At 42.0% G+C, this 17,675-nt stretch overlaps 1 protein-coding gene across 4 annotated transcripts in view; it reads left to right on the plus strand.

Moving 5' to 3' along the window:
• Positions 1–681: 681 nt before the first annotated feature.
• LOC103994866 (protein FORGETTER 1) overlaps positions 682–17,675 on the plus strand; it is a 102,110-nt gene continuing 85,116 nt past the window's right edge. For 2 of the 4 annotated variants that reach the window (XM_009415314.3, XM_009415315.3), the window contains exons 1-8: positions 682–1,332; positions 2,741–2,806; positions 2,966–3,139; positions 3,236–3,366; positions 3,531–3,607; positions 7,042–7,223; positions 7,402–7,479; positions 7,862–7,994. In XM_009415314.3, the coding sequence (XP_009413589.1) occupies positions 889–1,332; positions 2,741–2,806; positions 2,966–3,139; positions 3,236–3,366; positions 3,531–3,607; positions 7,042–7,223; positions 7,402–7,479; positions 7,862–7,994 (1,285 nt within the window). In that variant the 5' untranslated portion in view covers positions 682–888. The remainder of the gene's footprint in view (positions 1,333–2,740; positions 2,807–2,965; positions 3,140–3,235; positions 3,367–3,530; positions 3,608–7,041; positions 7,224–7,401; positions 7,480–7,861; positions 7,995–17,675) is intronic. The other 2 variants (XM_065164257.1, XM_065164258.1) reach the window with 1 other exon arrangement.

Raw genomic sequence — 17,675 nt, forward strand, 5'->3', positions numbered from 1 at the left:
ATAATCATTATCTATAGGTAATATACGGAGATTAGTTTCAAGTTGCTTCCTCAAGATACAAAATTCAAAATAATATTTATATATGAGATCATGTCTTTTTCTCCTACTACAAATTTCAAGATAAATACAACTAAACAAATAGAAAAATAACTTAATTGGTCGACACGTTCATAATATTCGTCTCTTAAATGACTGATCTTTTCCAATTCCCCTTTATTACATTCCAATAAAAGAGATCAAGAAGAGATAATAACTAACTTCTATTGACAGTCCATCAACTTCTTGATAGGATGACGATGCTGCTGATAGGGACACTAATTTGATATCGATATTTATTTTAGAGACTAATTATTATTATTATAAAAAGATAAATAATAAAATTAAACTGGTTGATACCAAGCCTCATACACCAAACAGTCATTTCAAATCTTTATCTAAGTTACGCTTTCAAGTTATATATATATATATATATATATATAGATCAATAACGGGTCAGATTGGATCAGAGGCTCGATTTCGAACGGATGTGCGGTCCGATTTGCCCTTTGATTAGAATAGAGTCGACCTAGTTCGATGCGCGGACCTCAAGATGCACCCGTAATTGCACTGAACTGCCTTCCGCCGACTGTTTCGAGCTGATCGGGGCACGTGAATGCCATTATAACGATTGAACGAAAAGTCGTCCATTTACTCGTTCGCCCAAAACTCCTCGCCTTGGCGAAACACCCGAAACAAAAATCCAAACCCTCCCAAAACAGTTCAATCGCTCCTCTTATGCGCTCCCTCTATCAAATTCGTATCTCGACAGGGCAAGTTGGGGTAGAGTGACGGGGAGAGAGAGCGGGAGAGGAAGGGGCGAATAGAGAGTGGCAAAAGGAAGGGGGAGGAATGGGGCAGCCTTCGGTCCCGCCGGTGCCGCCTCTCGCCCCGCCGTCGCTGCCGCCGCCGGTGCCGGAGCCGCCCCCGGGGAGCCGCCAGGTCCGTTGCGCTGGCTGCCATGGGATCTTGGCGGTGGCGCCGGGGATGATGGAGTTCATCTGCCCCAAGTGTCAACTACCGCAGATGCTGCCACCAGAGCTTTTGGGTGCCCCCCCTCCCAGGCGCGCGCCGCCCAAGGCCCAGGGTATCGATCCCACCAAGATCCAGCTTCCCTGCGCCCGTTGCAAGGCCATCCTCAATGTCCCTCATGGCCTCGCCCGCTTCAATTGCCCGCAGTGCGGCGTGGACCTGGCTGTCGACCTCTCCAAGCTTCAACAGTACTTCCCCACGGCCTCCTCCTCCCCCGCCGCCTTCCTTGGGTTTCCACCTGTCCCGCCCGAGGAGATCAATGAGGCAAATCAATTTCCTCTCTTTCTTTTCTAATTTAGTTTACTGACCATGTTTTGTTTGTTCAGTGGAAGTACTCTATTCAAATTGGTGCTATGGCTTGATATCCTTTTTACTACATTGATTTTGCAAAAGTAGGGATAGTTCTTGTCCAAGGCATTTAACCACCTTAATGTTCAAGAAGGTCAATGAAATGCGGATACTCTTGAAGGGGGAATTATAGGTCAAGTGGCAGTTATCAAAACTTGGATAATTATGCATTTCATTCCCTCCTTTTATTATGCTCTTTAGTCTGGGCACGTTCTTAGTTCTTACCATGGAAGCATGGGAGATTAAGGCAAGAAACTTGATTTTGTCCTTGCGAGTAGCATTGGTCACTTGATAACTGTATGCCTTTGGAAATATTGTAGTATGTTTGATTTGATCATTGCATGGATTTAGAGTTTCAAGAAGCTTGGAATGGATTGAAAGCAAATGTAAACAAGAAAGATTTTTCATGTGCTTTTGACATATGGATGCAATTGGGGGTGTATACCAACAAAAGAACAGTTAGGTCCTAACTATCTGTGGTTGGCTATATGAAATTGTTTTTCCACTAAGCTCTGTCGAGGACAACATCACTAGTGCTATATGAGGGACCATACTAATATCTGCAATTCCTATGGCTCCAGGAATAGCAGGATTGCAGGTGTGCATGGTGCTATGGTATAAAGATCCGTATGGTGTAGAGGGCCGCTGGGTATGTGCAAAGGAGAGGAGAAAAAATGCATCTAAAACACATATAAGCCTGTACATGTTTAATCGATTGATTCCATCCTTGACGATAAATCCCATTTCTTCCCTCTATGAGTTTCAGCATCAACAAGAATTCTAGTTCTCTCTATTCATATGTCATGATATGAATATTTCATATAATTCCGGTATGTATTATGATGATATTATATTGATGCTTACTCGAATAAAGATAAAATTGAATATGGATGCTGCATCATGGATTGCTAATAAAGTCACTGCTAATGTTGCAAAGTAAGACATTTAAGAAACCACAGCAGTACTAGTGATCCCCATATGATGCGGCCTATTTTGTAACATGATACGTTTTTCTTTGACTTGGAGATTATATGCCATTCCTAAGTTGCATACCTTTTATTTTTCGCCCGATAAACTTGATCTGTCACATTTGCTTTGAGCATCTTGAGGGGTATAAGCTTCTTTAAATTGTATTTTTATTTATATATTCTCCAATTGTTGCATTGCTACACCATGATTCGGATAAGTATCGAGACTTTGAGATAATTAATTTACAAAGTTTCATTCTCGTCTGGAATTTTTAATCGATCTATTGCTGACAAAAGAAGACTTGTTTTTGTTTTTCGCCCATCCTCATTTCTCCCCATCATGGTAATATTTCTAGGTTGCTATTGATGTGGAGCGCGAAGAAGATGAAGGTGGTACAGTTGGGGAAACCTTTACTGACTATGTAAGTTTTGTTTAATTTGTGTGTCAAAGTTACTAAATCTAATGTGAGTAGAAGCAATTTTTTTCCATTTATCATTTTCTATCTTTGTACCTGTGGTTGGAAAATGAATACTGGCTTCTTCAAGCTCTATATTTTCTTACTTTTGTAATGGTTTTGTAGAGGCCCCCCAGACTATCACTAGGTCAAACGCATCCAGATCCAGTTGTCGAAACATCTTCCTTGTCAGCTGTTCAACCTCCAGAACCAACATACCATCTAAAGATTATGGATGATCTGGAGAAATCCAATGCACTTTCATGCTTGCAAATTGAAACACTAGTGTATGCTTGCCAGGTTACTTTCTTTTCTCACTTAGTCGGCAAGTTTAAGACTGCTTCTGTCAGAGCTGCTGGCATTATAGCAATGATGGTACCTGTTGCTTTATGACAGAGGCATCTTCACCATCTCCAAGATGGTGCAAGAGCAGGCTTTTTCATTGGTGACGGTGCTGGTGTTGGTAAGGGTCGAACCATTGCCGGATTGATATGGGAAAATTGGCAACATGGGAGGTGTAAATCATTGTAAGCATCCTGATAAATATGTACATGTTATATTAGCATGAAGCATGATGATAGTAGCAGATCCTTTTTGTAACTTTTGTTTTAATATGCTCCTTTATTGATGTATTGTTCTAATTGGAATAAGCTTTGTCTTTCATTGTCATCCTTGTCTATACATTTTGCAGGTGGGTTTCTGTTGGTTCTGACTTAAAGTTCGATGCACGCAGAGATTTAGATGATGTTGGTGCTTCTTGTATTGAAGGTATAAAGTGCAATACTCTAAATGCAAGAATGATTTTAGGGCCTTGTCAAGGTTCTTTTTTACCTCCGAATGCTCTCTTTTTTAATGAAGGAAATTCAGTTCCAACCTATGAGTCCTTTGTGGTCTTTTGCGACATCCTATCTAGACCTACAGGTTGTTGTTAGGGGGTTGATGTCAGGATGGGGTTCATAAATGTAGCTGAATATACCTTTCATGCAAAATTGTCTCTCTTGGAAATTCGGATTTCATGGTCATTTGAAAAGTTTAATAATGCTAGTGAATGATTGATGTTGTGATTAGCCTATAGTCGGTTTACAACAATAGAGACTCCTGATAGCAAGTTCTACAATTGGTACTATGATCCTAAAGCAGATCATTAATATTAATTTATAATTGGTGTGGTAAATGTTATGAAGTAATTTGCAAAATAAAAAATCTGAACACGAAATGTCCATATAGAGTTTGCCATGTAAATTTTCTGAAAAAGTGGATATGGAATACAATTTTATAGTACCAAATGTGACATGATCTGCCACAATCCATACAATATCAAATATCTTACTATGATACTATCCAAAAATTGAGAAATATAGTACTGGAGCCTATTAATTATATACTTAACAAAAGTTTAATCTGAATCAGTTGATTCAGTCCTCATCCATTAAAGTCTCAATTAGGGGGGGGGGAGAGAGAGAGAGAGAGAGAGAGAGAGAGAGAGAGCTTCAGTTGACTTAATTTTTTTAACATTTGTATGAGCTCAATAACATGAAAGTTGGTTAGTTTGTTTTGAGTCTTTCTTTTTCTGATTTATACAGATTTGTTTACAAAAAAGGCCATTGGGCATAAAGTGCCCGAAACATGCCCATAGCATTGTGGTTCCTGTAGTGGTAGTTGGGAAGCCGAACTGCTTAATGGCACTGCTGTGTATGTTGTGCAGAAAATAATACGTTAAATCACTATAGCAGCCACTGACTGCTCTTTACAACAATACTGGTGACTTCTGAAAACCATGATAGATGCTTGATCATAGAGAGGCTGATTTCTCTTTGTTCATGTAAGTGGTTTTAACTTGTCTAAAGTATATGTAGTTATATAGGTCTAATAAATTCTATATAAAACCCATGGAGTGCTTAAAGATCTACCAAGACCTTTAAGGCAAACCAAGTGTGCATATAACAAGGAATGCCATCCTGTGCTGTTTGGATCGGTATGTATTGTATAGGTGTACTGTGTGTTGGTATCCAGTATGGTCTAGGAAAAGGGCTGAAAATTGGCTCAAAATTAAAAGAAACCCTATTTAAGGTTTTTTCCCTAATTTCTTGGTAGATACATTATATTTAAATCAGAATAGAGTATATATAAGCCAAAATCAATATAAATTCTAGGTTATAAGGATGTCACATGGTCCTTCATTGGATCTGAATCATGTACAAAGAAAAGAGTTAAGATGTTGGATTAGGTGTTGAAACTTTAAGTTTTGCACAATGTAAACTATCGAGATAACACCTATTCGATAATTTATGATAGAACATGTCTGCTTCTACCACCAAAATAAATGATAGGAGTCTACGTATGCCTCTACCCATGAAGTTGTATGTTGATATGGTGGGTTTGTCATACCCAATCCTAGAATTGCTCCCAAATATTGTGCAAGTAAATCGTGTGCCGTTTATACATCAACGTGGTAACAATCGTTACCTTATCGTCATTAACAACACAAGTTCGAGGAGTAGATAGGTATGACCATGGCATGTAGGGCCATGGAGGTTAGAGTTTGCCTGAATCCCTAGTTCCAATCCCTCTTTTATTCAAATCAAGAGGTTGATTTCCACTACTTGACGATTAGAAGGATTAAACAAGTGATAGGATGAGAAAGAATGAGAACCAAAATGAGAATGAGTGAGTGAAACAGGGAAGAGGGAGGAGGATTTAAAGGGCCAAAATGGGGCCCAATAGTTTAATTTGATTGTTGGAACTTGATTTGACCTAAGAGTAGTTTGGTATGGTTGATATCCAATCATTACGGTAATTGTTGAGTCTTGACCGTATCAATTGCTACAAGAGGCATATAGCCTGGTCCCTGGTATGCTCACCCCTAATCATGTACCACCAGAAATAGGCTGGTATGCATATTGGTCAACTGGCGGATCAATATGGACCGCTTGTTTTGTTGGAATGTCATGAATGGTCATTGCGCACCCACAACATCTTCGTCAATGGACCGTTCGTTGCTTGTGTGTGCTTGTACATATGCTTGGCAATGTGTTATGCTTTGGTTTTATGCGTTTTTGCTTGAAAACTATGAGCAAGAACATATCGCAGCGTTGCAGAGTGATCGCTCACCATGACGGGCAAAACTGCCCTAAAATGGTCTTGTTTTTGCGTGCCACGACTTATTCTCTATAGGCTGCGGTGCGATGCAAAACGTTAGCTATCTCAGCACCCTGGAATCCCCCATGTGGCACCTGGTTGGATAGGAGTTTGGGGTAGTGTTCAGCATTGATTGGATTTTACAAGTTCGCACGTTAAGCCTCCAGGAACTTGCCATCGCGCCCGACACCCGGTGAGCACTCGTTTGCGGGGTTGCTACTGTTCGTTTGCCTTCTAAAGTTCTTGCCTTCCTCTTTTTTCTCTTTTGTACATCAAGTGTTTGTTGAATTTCTTGTAAGGCTGTCTTCTTCTCGAGACGTCGGGACTTGTCCGTCACTTGTTTTCGAATTAATCAATTTGCTCTTTTATAGGTCCTACGGGACCTGAGCGAGGTTGCAAGTAGGCTGACCTTTTGCAGACGGATAACACAAGGGTACCTCATGACTTAGGCAATTCCAGCTAAGTCCGTGACTTTGGTGTTAGGATGTTTCACGACTTAGGCAATCCTAGCTAAGATTGTGATATTGACACAGTGGTGCCTCACGACTTAGGCAATTTCAGCTAAGTCCGTGATATTGCTGTAAGGGTGACTCACAACGTAGGCAATTCTAGCCAAATCCGTGATAGGACGGTACATCAAAACATGGTATATTGCATAAATCAATTTAATTTATAACAATGAATATTGCGTCTAAGAGAGTGATGAAGCATGTACTTTTTTGAGGTGAGGTAAGACCAACCAGCTGAACTAAGCATGCTCAGTAATATTTCATAGTCGAAGATTAACTTAAAATTCCTTCTTTGTGGTAATATCATAAAATGAATTCATAGAGGTTAACTTGTACTTTGATTCCATGACTAAAAAGTAACTTGGTATAGCATGAACAAATTTCATGCTTACACTATTTGGCTTGTTATGAAAAAACTGTAGCAGCCTGATCTCGTTTTACATTGCCTAAGCATCTCTTACATTGTCTTTGGCAATTTAAGTTTGTAGAGACCATATGAAATTTAACCATATTGCCGTTCACATTTATTGGATAAGCATTTTTCTCTCTTTTCAGTTCATGCTTTGAACAAGCTTCCCTACTCTAAGCTCGACTCGAAGGCTGTTGGCATAAAGGATGGAGTAATTTTCTTAACATACAGTAGCTTGATAGCATCATCTGAAAGAGGCCGTTCTCGGTTGATGCAGTTGTTGCAGTGGTGTGGATCAGAATTTGATGGCCTAGTTGTGTTTGATGAGGTGCTTCGACTTATAGACATGCATGCTACTTTTTTGTTTTCTAATACCATGCCACTTGTGCCTCCTCTGCATATGTTATTTTCCTCAATGTTGAGATTTTAGTGAAGAATTCTTTTGTATTGATGTTCAGTTCTATAAGCTGGGCTATAATCTTTATGGAGCAATTTATTTTTTGCAGTGCCATAAGGCCAAAAATTTGATCCCTGAGACAGGAAGTCAACCTACTCGGACAGGTGAAGCAGTTCTTGAAATCCAGGTTGATGCCTCTAAAGTTTCCAGGCTTAGACTTTTTTCTTAGATACTCACTTTTATTATTAATAAATACTGCACCTTAACTTTTGAAACCAATCTTCGGATAGAATTGTCTTCTTGGAAGGCATCAACATGAAACATTTGCAGATGCTTTTTATTGCTTTTATGATCATTAGTATGAGTTCCATCAATTGGTTCCATAAGCATGCATTTTTTCCTTTCTTTGGGACTTGTGGCGATTACACTTTTGTTGCATATTTTCCTTTATTCTTTTAATTTGACTAGTTGGCTATGAGATTATCTTGTTCTTCACATGTCTGTTCGTATAATTTATTTATCTTGTGTTTATTTTCTAGAGTGTGTAATCTGGAGTTTATTGCGTACAGGCAAAATTACCTGAGGCTCGAGTTATTTATTGTTCTGCAACTGGTGCATCTGAGCCACGAAATCTGGGTTACATGGTGCGTCTTGGACTGTGGGGAGCTGGAACTTGTTTCTCTCAGTTTCATGATTTTCTAGGTTAGCCATTTCTTGCTCATCTTATTAATATCCTTCTTATTATGATAATTTTGATTGCTTCATTATTCTAGCATGGTTGCTGATTTTGTGTCTGTTTTAAGTTAATATTGATTTAAGCTTGGAAGTTTAAAGTCCATGAAACTTGATGACTCAAAGCTTTCCTTTTCTGAAATACTGTTGGTGCATATTGTACTATAAGGGTTACCATCTAAATGTTACTTTTGATTGTATATGGTTAGATGTATGGAGCATGGTAACAATCTGGAAGATTTCATTTTCAACTTTTGAATAGTTGAATCTTAGTTATACGTTAGATGTATGGAGCATGGTAAAAAATTCATGGTATTGGTGATCTTTGAAATTATTGCTTTATTACTCGATTAAGTTCATTAACTGACATGAGAACAGAGATCTATAGTTTTCTCTTTTGCCATTAGTTTGCAGTTTATATGAATCCTAATGGCTTCACTACTTTGGGATGGTAATATATTTTATTTTATTTTTTCCAATAGTCACCACTTCTTGATGGTTCTCCTGCACTAAAAATAGGTAGATTCAAATATGATCTTATTGATATTGGCAACCTTGGTATTGGTTTTATCTTGCTTATTGAAGTTATATTAGTTTTGAGCTGATTGCATGAAATACCATGAGCTATTGGTGAAACTAGTACTTTGACAAATATCAGCATGTGCATGATACTAATTATGTGGATCCATCATCTCATTTACATGAAAGGATCAGTACACTAAAGAATCCTGTTTTTAACTTTTCTGTTTGATAGCCTCAACCTATTTTTCTTATTCAATGCAATCCTCACCATATTGTAACTTCCTATTTCTTGTTTTATGTATAATTTGGAAAAGGATCGTGTAGGTGATACAAGCTTATGCTAGTTTGAGCAATGAGCAGCATAAGTTATAAAACATTCATCTAATACTTGCAAATGATTCAGATCCATGTTCAACTTAGAAATTCTGTAAAAGATGAGGAGGTAAAAAGAAGAAAAAGAGCGATATCATTGTAGCACTTGATCTATATTTTTCTTTTGAGGCAGTAAGCAAGCAATTATTTATCTATTCTTTTCTCGTTAAGAGAATTTCTGAGTTACATGAGGCTACCTGGAGAAAAACAAGAGAAATTTGTTACATCAGCGTGTTACTGGCTACAAGCAAAACCATGTAAAAGAGAACAAATACTATGTCATCTTGAAGCAAAATCATGTAGAAGCAACATTTTCATTAAATTCTCAACAGAAACAGCCTTGAAAAGCCTTTTCATTTTGGCTTTCCATATCAACTAGCAAGCGAAAATGCTAAATTCTTCCAAATTATTCCCAGGAAGAAATTAATGATGTCTTCAAGGGACCTGTAATTTTTTGTAGTGAAGAGGGGTATGACTTGATGATATTGATTGTAAGTCTTCAAACTTCGGTTATAGCAGTTCCAAGGATTGAAATATCGTATCGTATCGGAGTTTCAAGATTCGCTCGGTACGGTACGGTACTGTATACCGAGTGGTATATTTCGTTATACCGCTCTATCACAAACGGTCGTCGTGCACTCGCAACAACTTCGTTCAACGAATCGTTCGTCGCTTTTGTATGCTTGTACAAAGACATGGCAGCATGTTTTCCCTTGGTTTTGTATATTTTTGCTCGGAAAATGTAGGCAACGACAGTTCGTAGCGCTGCAGTGTGATTGCTCGCCGCGCCCAACTGAACTGCCCCAAAATGGCTTCGTTTTCGCGTGCCACGGCTTGTTTTCTGCATGTCACAGCTGTACGCGAAACGTCAGCCATCTCAGCACCCTGGAACCCCCGGGTAGGGCTTCGGTTTATTGTTGGGCGTTGAACAATCTTCATAAGTTCGCACGTTAACTTAATGGGAACTTTCCTTCGTGCCCGGCATCCGGTGAGCAGTTGTTGTGGACTTGCAATTGTTCGTTCTACCTTCTAAAGTCTTTGTTTTCTCCTTCCCTCTCTTTTCTCTCTTGCACTTAAGGTGCTCGTTGAATTGCTTGTAAAGCTTCCCTTTTCGCGAGACGATGGAACTTGTCCGTCGCTCGTTTTCGAACTAATCAACTTTCTCTTTTATAGATCCTTCGGGACCTGAGTGAGATTGCAAATTGGCTGACCCTTTGTGGACGCATATCACAAGGGTGTGTCATGACTTAGGCAAACCTCGGCTAAGTTCGAGAAGTTGGCGCAAGGGTGCTTCGCGACTTAGGCAACTCAAGCTAAGTTCGTAACTTTGCCTCAAGGGTGCATCACGACTTAGGTAATTCCAGCTAAGTTCGTGACATTGTGGTATCAGAGCAGGCAAGCAATTCGAGCAAGCATCGAAGAAACTTCGCAATCTTGCCATGGCCAAGCATCATGGTGAATCGAGCAAGGTGGGGCAAGTCGGACCATTGCCCTAAGCAGCCGTAGGTGGGCTGCAAGTGCAAACTCGCTCTCATGTTGGTAGAGCTGCTCTGGAGGATCGTGGTAGTGAACATGATGAGCGAGAAGTTGGTTACTCTTCGCGAGCGGAGGAGGCGTAATCTGGAGCGCCAATCGGGAAGAAGAGCCATAAGGAGAGACTCACAGCGGCGAAAATCCGCCTGGATGTTCTTGAAGCGAGCTTGGAGGAACTCTACCAAGGCCAACGAAGGCTTCTTGGGGTAGAGAGCTCGCAAGAAGAAGCTGAATCCTGAATCGATAAGGTTGAGGCCCTAGTCGATCAACTGACGGATGATACCAAAGACTCCGTGCAACATTTGCATGAAGTCATGGTGGAACTCACTTCCAGAGTGACAATACTCATAAGGGCATCGAATGCGGGGGGGAGCAACTCCCGTGTTGCGTTGCCACAAAACTTGAGGGTACTCGAGCCTCATTGCTATGGAGGTACTAGGGACGCTAAATAACTCGAGAATTTCTTGTTTGACATGGAACAGTACTTTCGAGCTACAAGGCTTGATTATGAAGATACCAAAGTTTCAATAGCAACCATGTATCTGAACGGGGATGTAAAACTTTGGTAGCGAACCCGTTGGGAGGAGATCCAACAAGGTCGGTGTTGAGTTGACATATGGAAGGACTTAAAGCGGGAGTTGAGAACTTAGTTCCTACCCGAGAACACAAAGTTCATTGCAAGGAGGAAGTTGAGACAACTCCGCCAAAGTACTTCCATTCGAGACTACGTGAAACAATTTTTTGTGTTGATGTTGGACATACAGGACATGTCCGAGAAGGATAAGCTGTTCAGCTTCCTCGATAGCCTAAAACCATGGGCTCGACAAGAATTACATCGAAGGAATGCCACCGATGTGATCGGGGCAATTGCGATCGCAGAAAGGCTTACCGACTTTATTTCCTCGGAGGACTCGTGGAAAAGGAAACAATCTTCAGGAAATCGCTCTCCAAAATATTCTCGAGGGAAGGAGCCCGGGGGCGAACAAAGGAAGAAGAGTTCTCACAAAGGGCCAAGCTCAAAAGGCAAGACCCCAAAACCTAGCGGATGCTTCTTGTGTGGAGGGCCGCATATGGTGAGGGAGTGCCCACAGAAACAAATACTCAATGCTTTAACAACTTCAATCCACCCCTCGACAAGGGCAAGGCCGTCGCTCTTAGTTCGAGTAGTTCAAAATCCAACAGTAACGATGAGGAGTCGCAAGGACCCTGGATGGGAGTAATGCGTTTGTTGAATGCTTTGCGGGGTCAAGTGGGGGAGAACACAAAGATAAAGTCACATAAAGCAGGGAGTAGTGAGCTGATGTACGTGGACATTAAGCTCAATGGCCAAACAACTCGTGCAATGGTGGACATGAGCGTTACCCACAACTTCATTGCCGATTGAGAAGTAAAGCGACTTGGGTTGATCTTGGAGAAGAACCCAAGTCAGATGAAGGTGGTGAACTCGGATGCCAAGTGGATCTCCGGCTGGGCAAAGGGAGTTCCCATCAAGATCGGAACATGGAGCGGGAGCACAAACATGATAGCAGTGCCATTCGACGACTTCTAAGTGATTCTCGGAATGGAGTTCATGCACGCAGCAAAGTTGGTGCCAATGCCATTCCTAAATTCCTTATGTATGATGGGAGGTGACGACCCCTGTGTGGTTCCCATCCCTCGGAGAGGAACCAGGGACCCCCAATAGATATCGGCTTTACAACTCAAGAAAGGGGTACGAAAATGCAAATTAACATTCGTGGCTACTGTGAAGCTAGAGCCACTTGACGAGGAGGCCATTCATGAACTTGTTGTGGTGGCGAACGTTTTAAAGGAGTTCACAAACGTTATGCCACCCGAGTTGCCGAAGACTCTGCTGCCACGCAAAGGCGTGGATCATCCTATCGAGTTGGAGTCAGGAGTGAAGCCTCCAACGAGACCACCCTACCGCATGTCCCCTCCAGAGTTGGCAGGGCTTAGAAAACAGTTAGATGAGCTGCTAAGCGGTGGTCTCATCTGCAGTTCCAAAGCACCATTCAGAGCTCCAGTTCTCTTACAAAAGAAACAATATGGGAGCCTCCGACTATCGACCCCTCAACAAGGTGACGGTGAAGAACAAGTATCCCATCCCGCTCATCGCGGACTTGTTCGACCAACTGGGCAAAGCAAAGTATTTCTCTAAACTCGACCTCCGGTTGGGATACTGGCAAGTGCGTATAGGCGAAGGCGATGAAGCGAAGACTACCTATGTGACTAGGTATGGAGCGTTTGAGTTCTTGGTGATGTCTTTCGGCTTAACCAACGTTCCGACCACGTTCTGCACTCTTATGAGCCAACTATTCAAAGTATTTAGATAAGTTTGTGGTTGTCTACAGCCAAACGCTCAAGGAGCATGTCGACCACCTTTGGACAATTTTCAAGGTTCTTAAGGAGAACACTTTGTTCGTGAAAAGGGAGAAGTGCTATTTTGCTCAAACGGAGATATTATTCTTGGGGCATTGAATCGGTGATGGTTCCATTCGGATGGACAAATCAAAGGTGCAAGTTGTTGCGGAATGATGAACTCCAAAGAAGGTGCCAGAGCTGAGATCCTTCTTTGGTTTCATCAACTACTATCGGCGCTTCATAGCTAGGTATTCGAAGCGCACAACTCCACTGACGGAGTTGCTGAAGAAGGAGCAACCTTAGAGATGGTTTGACAAATGTGAAGCTGTATTTCAAGATCTGAAGGCTGTTGTGTTGGAAGAATCGGTGCTCAAATTGCCGGACTATGGAGAGAACTTCGAAGTCTATATAGATGCTTCAGATTTCACTATTGGGAGAGTACTCATGCAGGAGGGTCACCCGGTGGCCTACGAGAGCCGCAAGCTCAACGAGACCGAGCGGCGGTATCCGGTGCACGAGAAGGAGATGATAGCGGTGGTCCACTGTTTACGAGTTTGGCGGCACTACCTTCTCGGATCGTGATTTGTGCCGAGGACAGACATCGCTTTGAGCTATTTCCAAACTCAAAAGAAACTCTCCCCAAAGCAAGCACGATAGCAGGATTTCTTAGTTGAGTTTGATATGACAATGGAGTACAAGCCAAGAAAAGTAAATGTCATGGCCGATGCACTGAGCCGGAAAGTGGAGCGAGTGAATGCAATATAGTTGGAGGGCAAAGGCCAAGCAAGTCAGTTGTACTTCAACTTCCTTTCCAGGATTAGGGATAAACTGTACAGTGATCCCTAGGCAGTAACCCTAATGCAACTCATCAAAGAAGGCAAGACACGATGATTTTGGGTTCAGGAGGGACTCATTTACACAAAATGAAACAAGGTTTATGTTCCTCGAGTGGACAATTTGAGATATGAACTCTTGAGTGTTTCCTTTGGGTTGGACATCCGGGTATTCACTGAACCTTGGCTCTCGTGGAGAGGGCCTTCTATTGGTCGAAGATGGGGATTGATGTAGAGGAATATGTTCGAACATACCTCACTTGCCAATAAGACAAGGTGGAGCAGCGGAAGTCGGTGGGACTTTTGGAGTCGTTGCCTGTACTAGAAAGGTCATGGGAGAGCATTTCCTTAGACTTCATATCAAGCTTGCCGATAGTAGGGGGACTCGGATTGATACTCATGGTGGTCGATCGATTTTCAAAGTATGCAATTTTCATTGTTGCACCCCTACACTGTTCAGCAGAGGAGGCGAACAAGCTGATGATGAAGAATGTGGTGAAGTATTGGGAGTCCCGCATAATATCATTAGTGATCGAGATGCTCGGTTCCTAGGACGTTTCTGGACCAAGCTATTCAAATTGTTGGGGTCTAAGTTATACTTCTCCACAAGCCTCCACTCCCAAACGGATGGCTAAACCGAAAGGATAAACTCGCTCCTTGAGCAATATCTTCGGCACTACGTGAGTGCCAATCAACGAGATTGGGTGAAGCTATTGGACATAGCCCAATTCTCCTATAACTTGTAGCGGATCTCTGCGTCTAATAAGAGTCCCTTCGAGATCATTACAGGACAACAACCGTCGACTCCTCACACCTTGGCTATCGGATATACTGGGAGTTGTTCGTAAGCATATCACTTTGCAAAAGAATAGTACCGAAATGCAAATATTGCACGAGCTTACTTGGAGAAGGCGGCCAAAAAGATGAAGAAGTGGGCAGACTTGGCAAGGCGACCACAAGAGTTCAATGTCCGCGATTTGGTGTTGGTGAAGCTTCAACCAGCATCACTCCAAGTATGAAGGGACCTTCCTAATTATCAATAGGGTGGGCAACGTCTCCGACAAGTTGCAGCTGTCGGCATGACTCAAAATTCATAATGTTTTTCATGCCAGCAACTTGAAAGCCTACCACTCGGATACGCAAGATGCTTCTTGAAATGTTCCAACTCGGCTACACCCCACTAGAGCCTCCTACGAGAAGCAAGTTGAAACCATTTTAGCGGATTGCAAGATAAAGCTACCCAATAGACCTAAGCAGACTGAGTACTTGGTGAAGTGGCGAAAGCTTCCCCGAACTGAAGCCAGTTGGGAGCCCGAAGACGCCCTACGACATGAAGAAGTAGTCATTAATAATTACCAACAAGCGTCGACGAGGGCATCGATAGTTTAAGTGGGGGAGAATGTCACGAACGGTCGTCGTGCACCCGCAAGAACTTCGTTCAACGAACCGTTCGTCGCTTTTGCATGCTTGTATAGAGACATGGTAGCATGTTTTCCCTTGGTTTTGTGTGTTTTTGCTCGTAAAATATAAGCAACGACAGTTCACAGCGCTGCAGTGCGACCGCACGTCGCGCTGGGCCGAACTGCCCCAAAATAGCTCTGTTTTCACGTGCCAAGGCTCGTTTTCTGCACGTCATAGCTGCACACGAAACGTCAGCCATCTCAGCACCCTGGAACCCCTCGGGTGGCACAGGGTTGGATGGGGCTTTGGTATATTGTCAGGCGTTGAACAATCTTCACAAGTTCGTATGTTAACTTGATGGGAACTTGCTTTCGCGCTTGACACCCGGTGAGCAGTTGTTTATGGATTTGCAACTATTCGTTCTACCTTATAAAGTTGTTGTTTTCTCCTTCCCTCTCTTTTCTTTCTTGCACTGAAGGTGCTCGTTGAATTGCTTGTAAAGCTTCCCTTTTCGCGAGACGTTGGGACTTGTTCGTCGCTCGTTTTCGAATTAATCAACTTTCTCTTTTACAGGTCCTTCGGGACCTGAGTGAGGTTGCAAATTAGTTGACATATCGCAAGGGCGCATCATGACTTAGGCAAACCCCAGCTCAGTCCGAGAAGTTGGCACAAGGGTGCTTTGCGACTTAGGCAACTCAAGCTAAGTTCGCGACTTTGCCGCAAGGGTGCCTCATGACTTAGGCAATTCCAACTAAGTCCGTGACAGCTAGGTATATATATATACACATATATATATATACATATATATATATATATATATACATACATATATATATATATACATACATATATATATATATATACATACATATATATATATATATATGTGTGTGTGTGTATATAAAGTAAAAAAAATTCTTTTTCGGTGACGTCGCTTCGGCGACGTTGCCTCTCTTCTCCCCAGGCGGGGCGACGTCGCAGAAAAACTCGATGACATCGCCTCTCTCCATATATATATTTATATATGTAAAAGTAAAAAAAAAAATTTGCGACGCCGCCTCTCTCTCTCTCTCTCTCTCTCTCTATATATATATATATATATATATATATATATAAGTAAAAAAAAAAATCTGCAACGTCGCCTCTCTTCTCCCCACTCGGGGCGACGTCGCAGAAAAACGAGGCGACGTCACCTTTATATATATGTATATATAAGTATATATATATAAAAGTAAAAAAAAATACCGCCCGGTAGTCGACGGTCCGTGTATTGGTCTGTTGGCAGATCGGTACGTACCGCCCGGTGCGGACGGTATTAGTCAAAATTGAAGACCTTGAGCGGTTCAAACTTCGGGTGAAGGAACATAAAAACAAGATATGGTTAGTGATGCCAATTGTGGAGCCCCTCTAAGAACAAGATGGGTCAATGTTGCATCCCTCCCCGACAAGCAAGCCACCTAAATGTAGCGTTATTTTTGGGTGCTTGGGCGCTCGCCAAGGGGCCCAAGTGGGAAGCCTAGGCATGCACCCGAACCCAATTAGGCAATCAACGTAATGATGCCACCTCTCTTGCAAGAACCCTAGTTCAGTGGTTGGTTGGCAGTCCTTGTTGCGTGTAAGGCAATTCGACGACAACTAACGATTGACAACCAACATTTGTGTGCATGGCGGCTCCCTACCCTAGTGCGGTGGTACATCCTTCAGCTGGACCACCCTCTCTTAGTTCTCTGCCCCCGACCACCCTCTCTCTCTCCTCCTAGTAGCACATTTCCTCTCCCTCTTTGCTCTATCTTTTCCCTGACTTCTCTCTCCCCTCAGGTCACTTTCTCTCTCCCACTTTCTAACAATGTAGCCCCTACCCCCTTTATCTTCTTTGTGGTGGTGCTGCCCCTCTTCTGTGTCGCAGCGCCACACCCCCTGTATTTGTCTCAGCCCTCAGCACACACCCCTCCCCCCCGCCTCCTCTTCTTTGGCCTTAGGGCCCTCTTCTGTATCCCTATGCACCAATTCTCTATCCTTGTGCCCCTATTTTCTGTCTCAACAGGTAATAGTTTATGAATTATCTTAATTATTGAATTTGTCATTGATAAAATTTTGAAATTTCACCGTAGTTTTAGTGGGGATATTTTGAGTTTTAAATGATATGGAACTCAAGTATTATCTAATTTTTATTTTAATATTTGGTGAGCTCCTTATTTTTTATTGGTGAGTATCTCGCTTTGCCTGGCCTAGTGCCTAGCATCTCTGACGATTTGGAATCATGGCACCTTTTAGCCCCTAGCGCTGTTAGCAACATTGACTGATCTAAAGACAAAGTGTCTTAAAAAGTTCAGAAAGTGATAGGACATAGAAAAGTTGAACTGTGTGTGGAACTTTTAAATATCATCATCGGGATGCTGAGACAAGAGTAGTTTTTCAAGCAATCTAAATAGAGAAGTTTAACAAATACATTAGAATATTAAGGCCAGGAGAAAATTTTAGAAGATCAAAGAATGAATGACTAAATGGTGGAGCCATATAATAATATCTGGCCTTGCAGAATACCAGAAAGGAGAGATTATTTGAAATCAGGAGGTGTGAATATTCAACTTGGACATCTTTCTAAAATCGAACAGGTGCATTATTTCCA

Source organism: Musa acuminata, chromosome BXJ3-8 (genome assembly GCF_036884655.1).
Source record: "Musa acuminata AAA Group cultivar baxijiao chromosome BXJ3-8, Cavendish_Baxijiao_AAA, whole genome shotgun sequence".
In the NCBI taxonomy this organism is placed as follows: domain Eukaryota; kingdom Viridiplantae; phylum Streptophyta; class Magnoliopsida; order Zingiberales; family Musaceae; genus Musa; species Musa acuminata.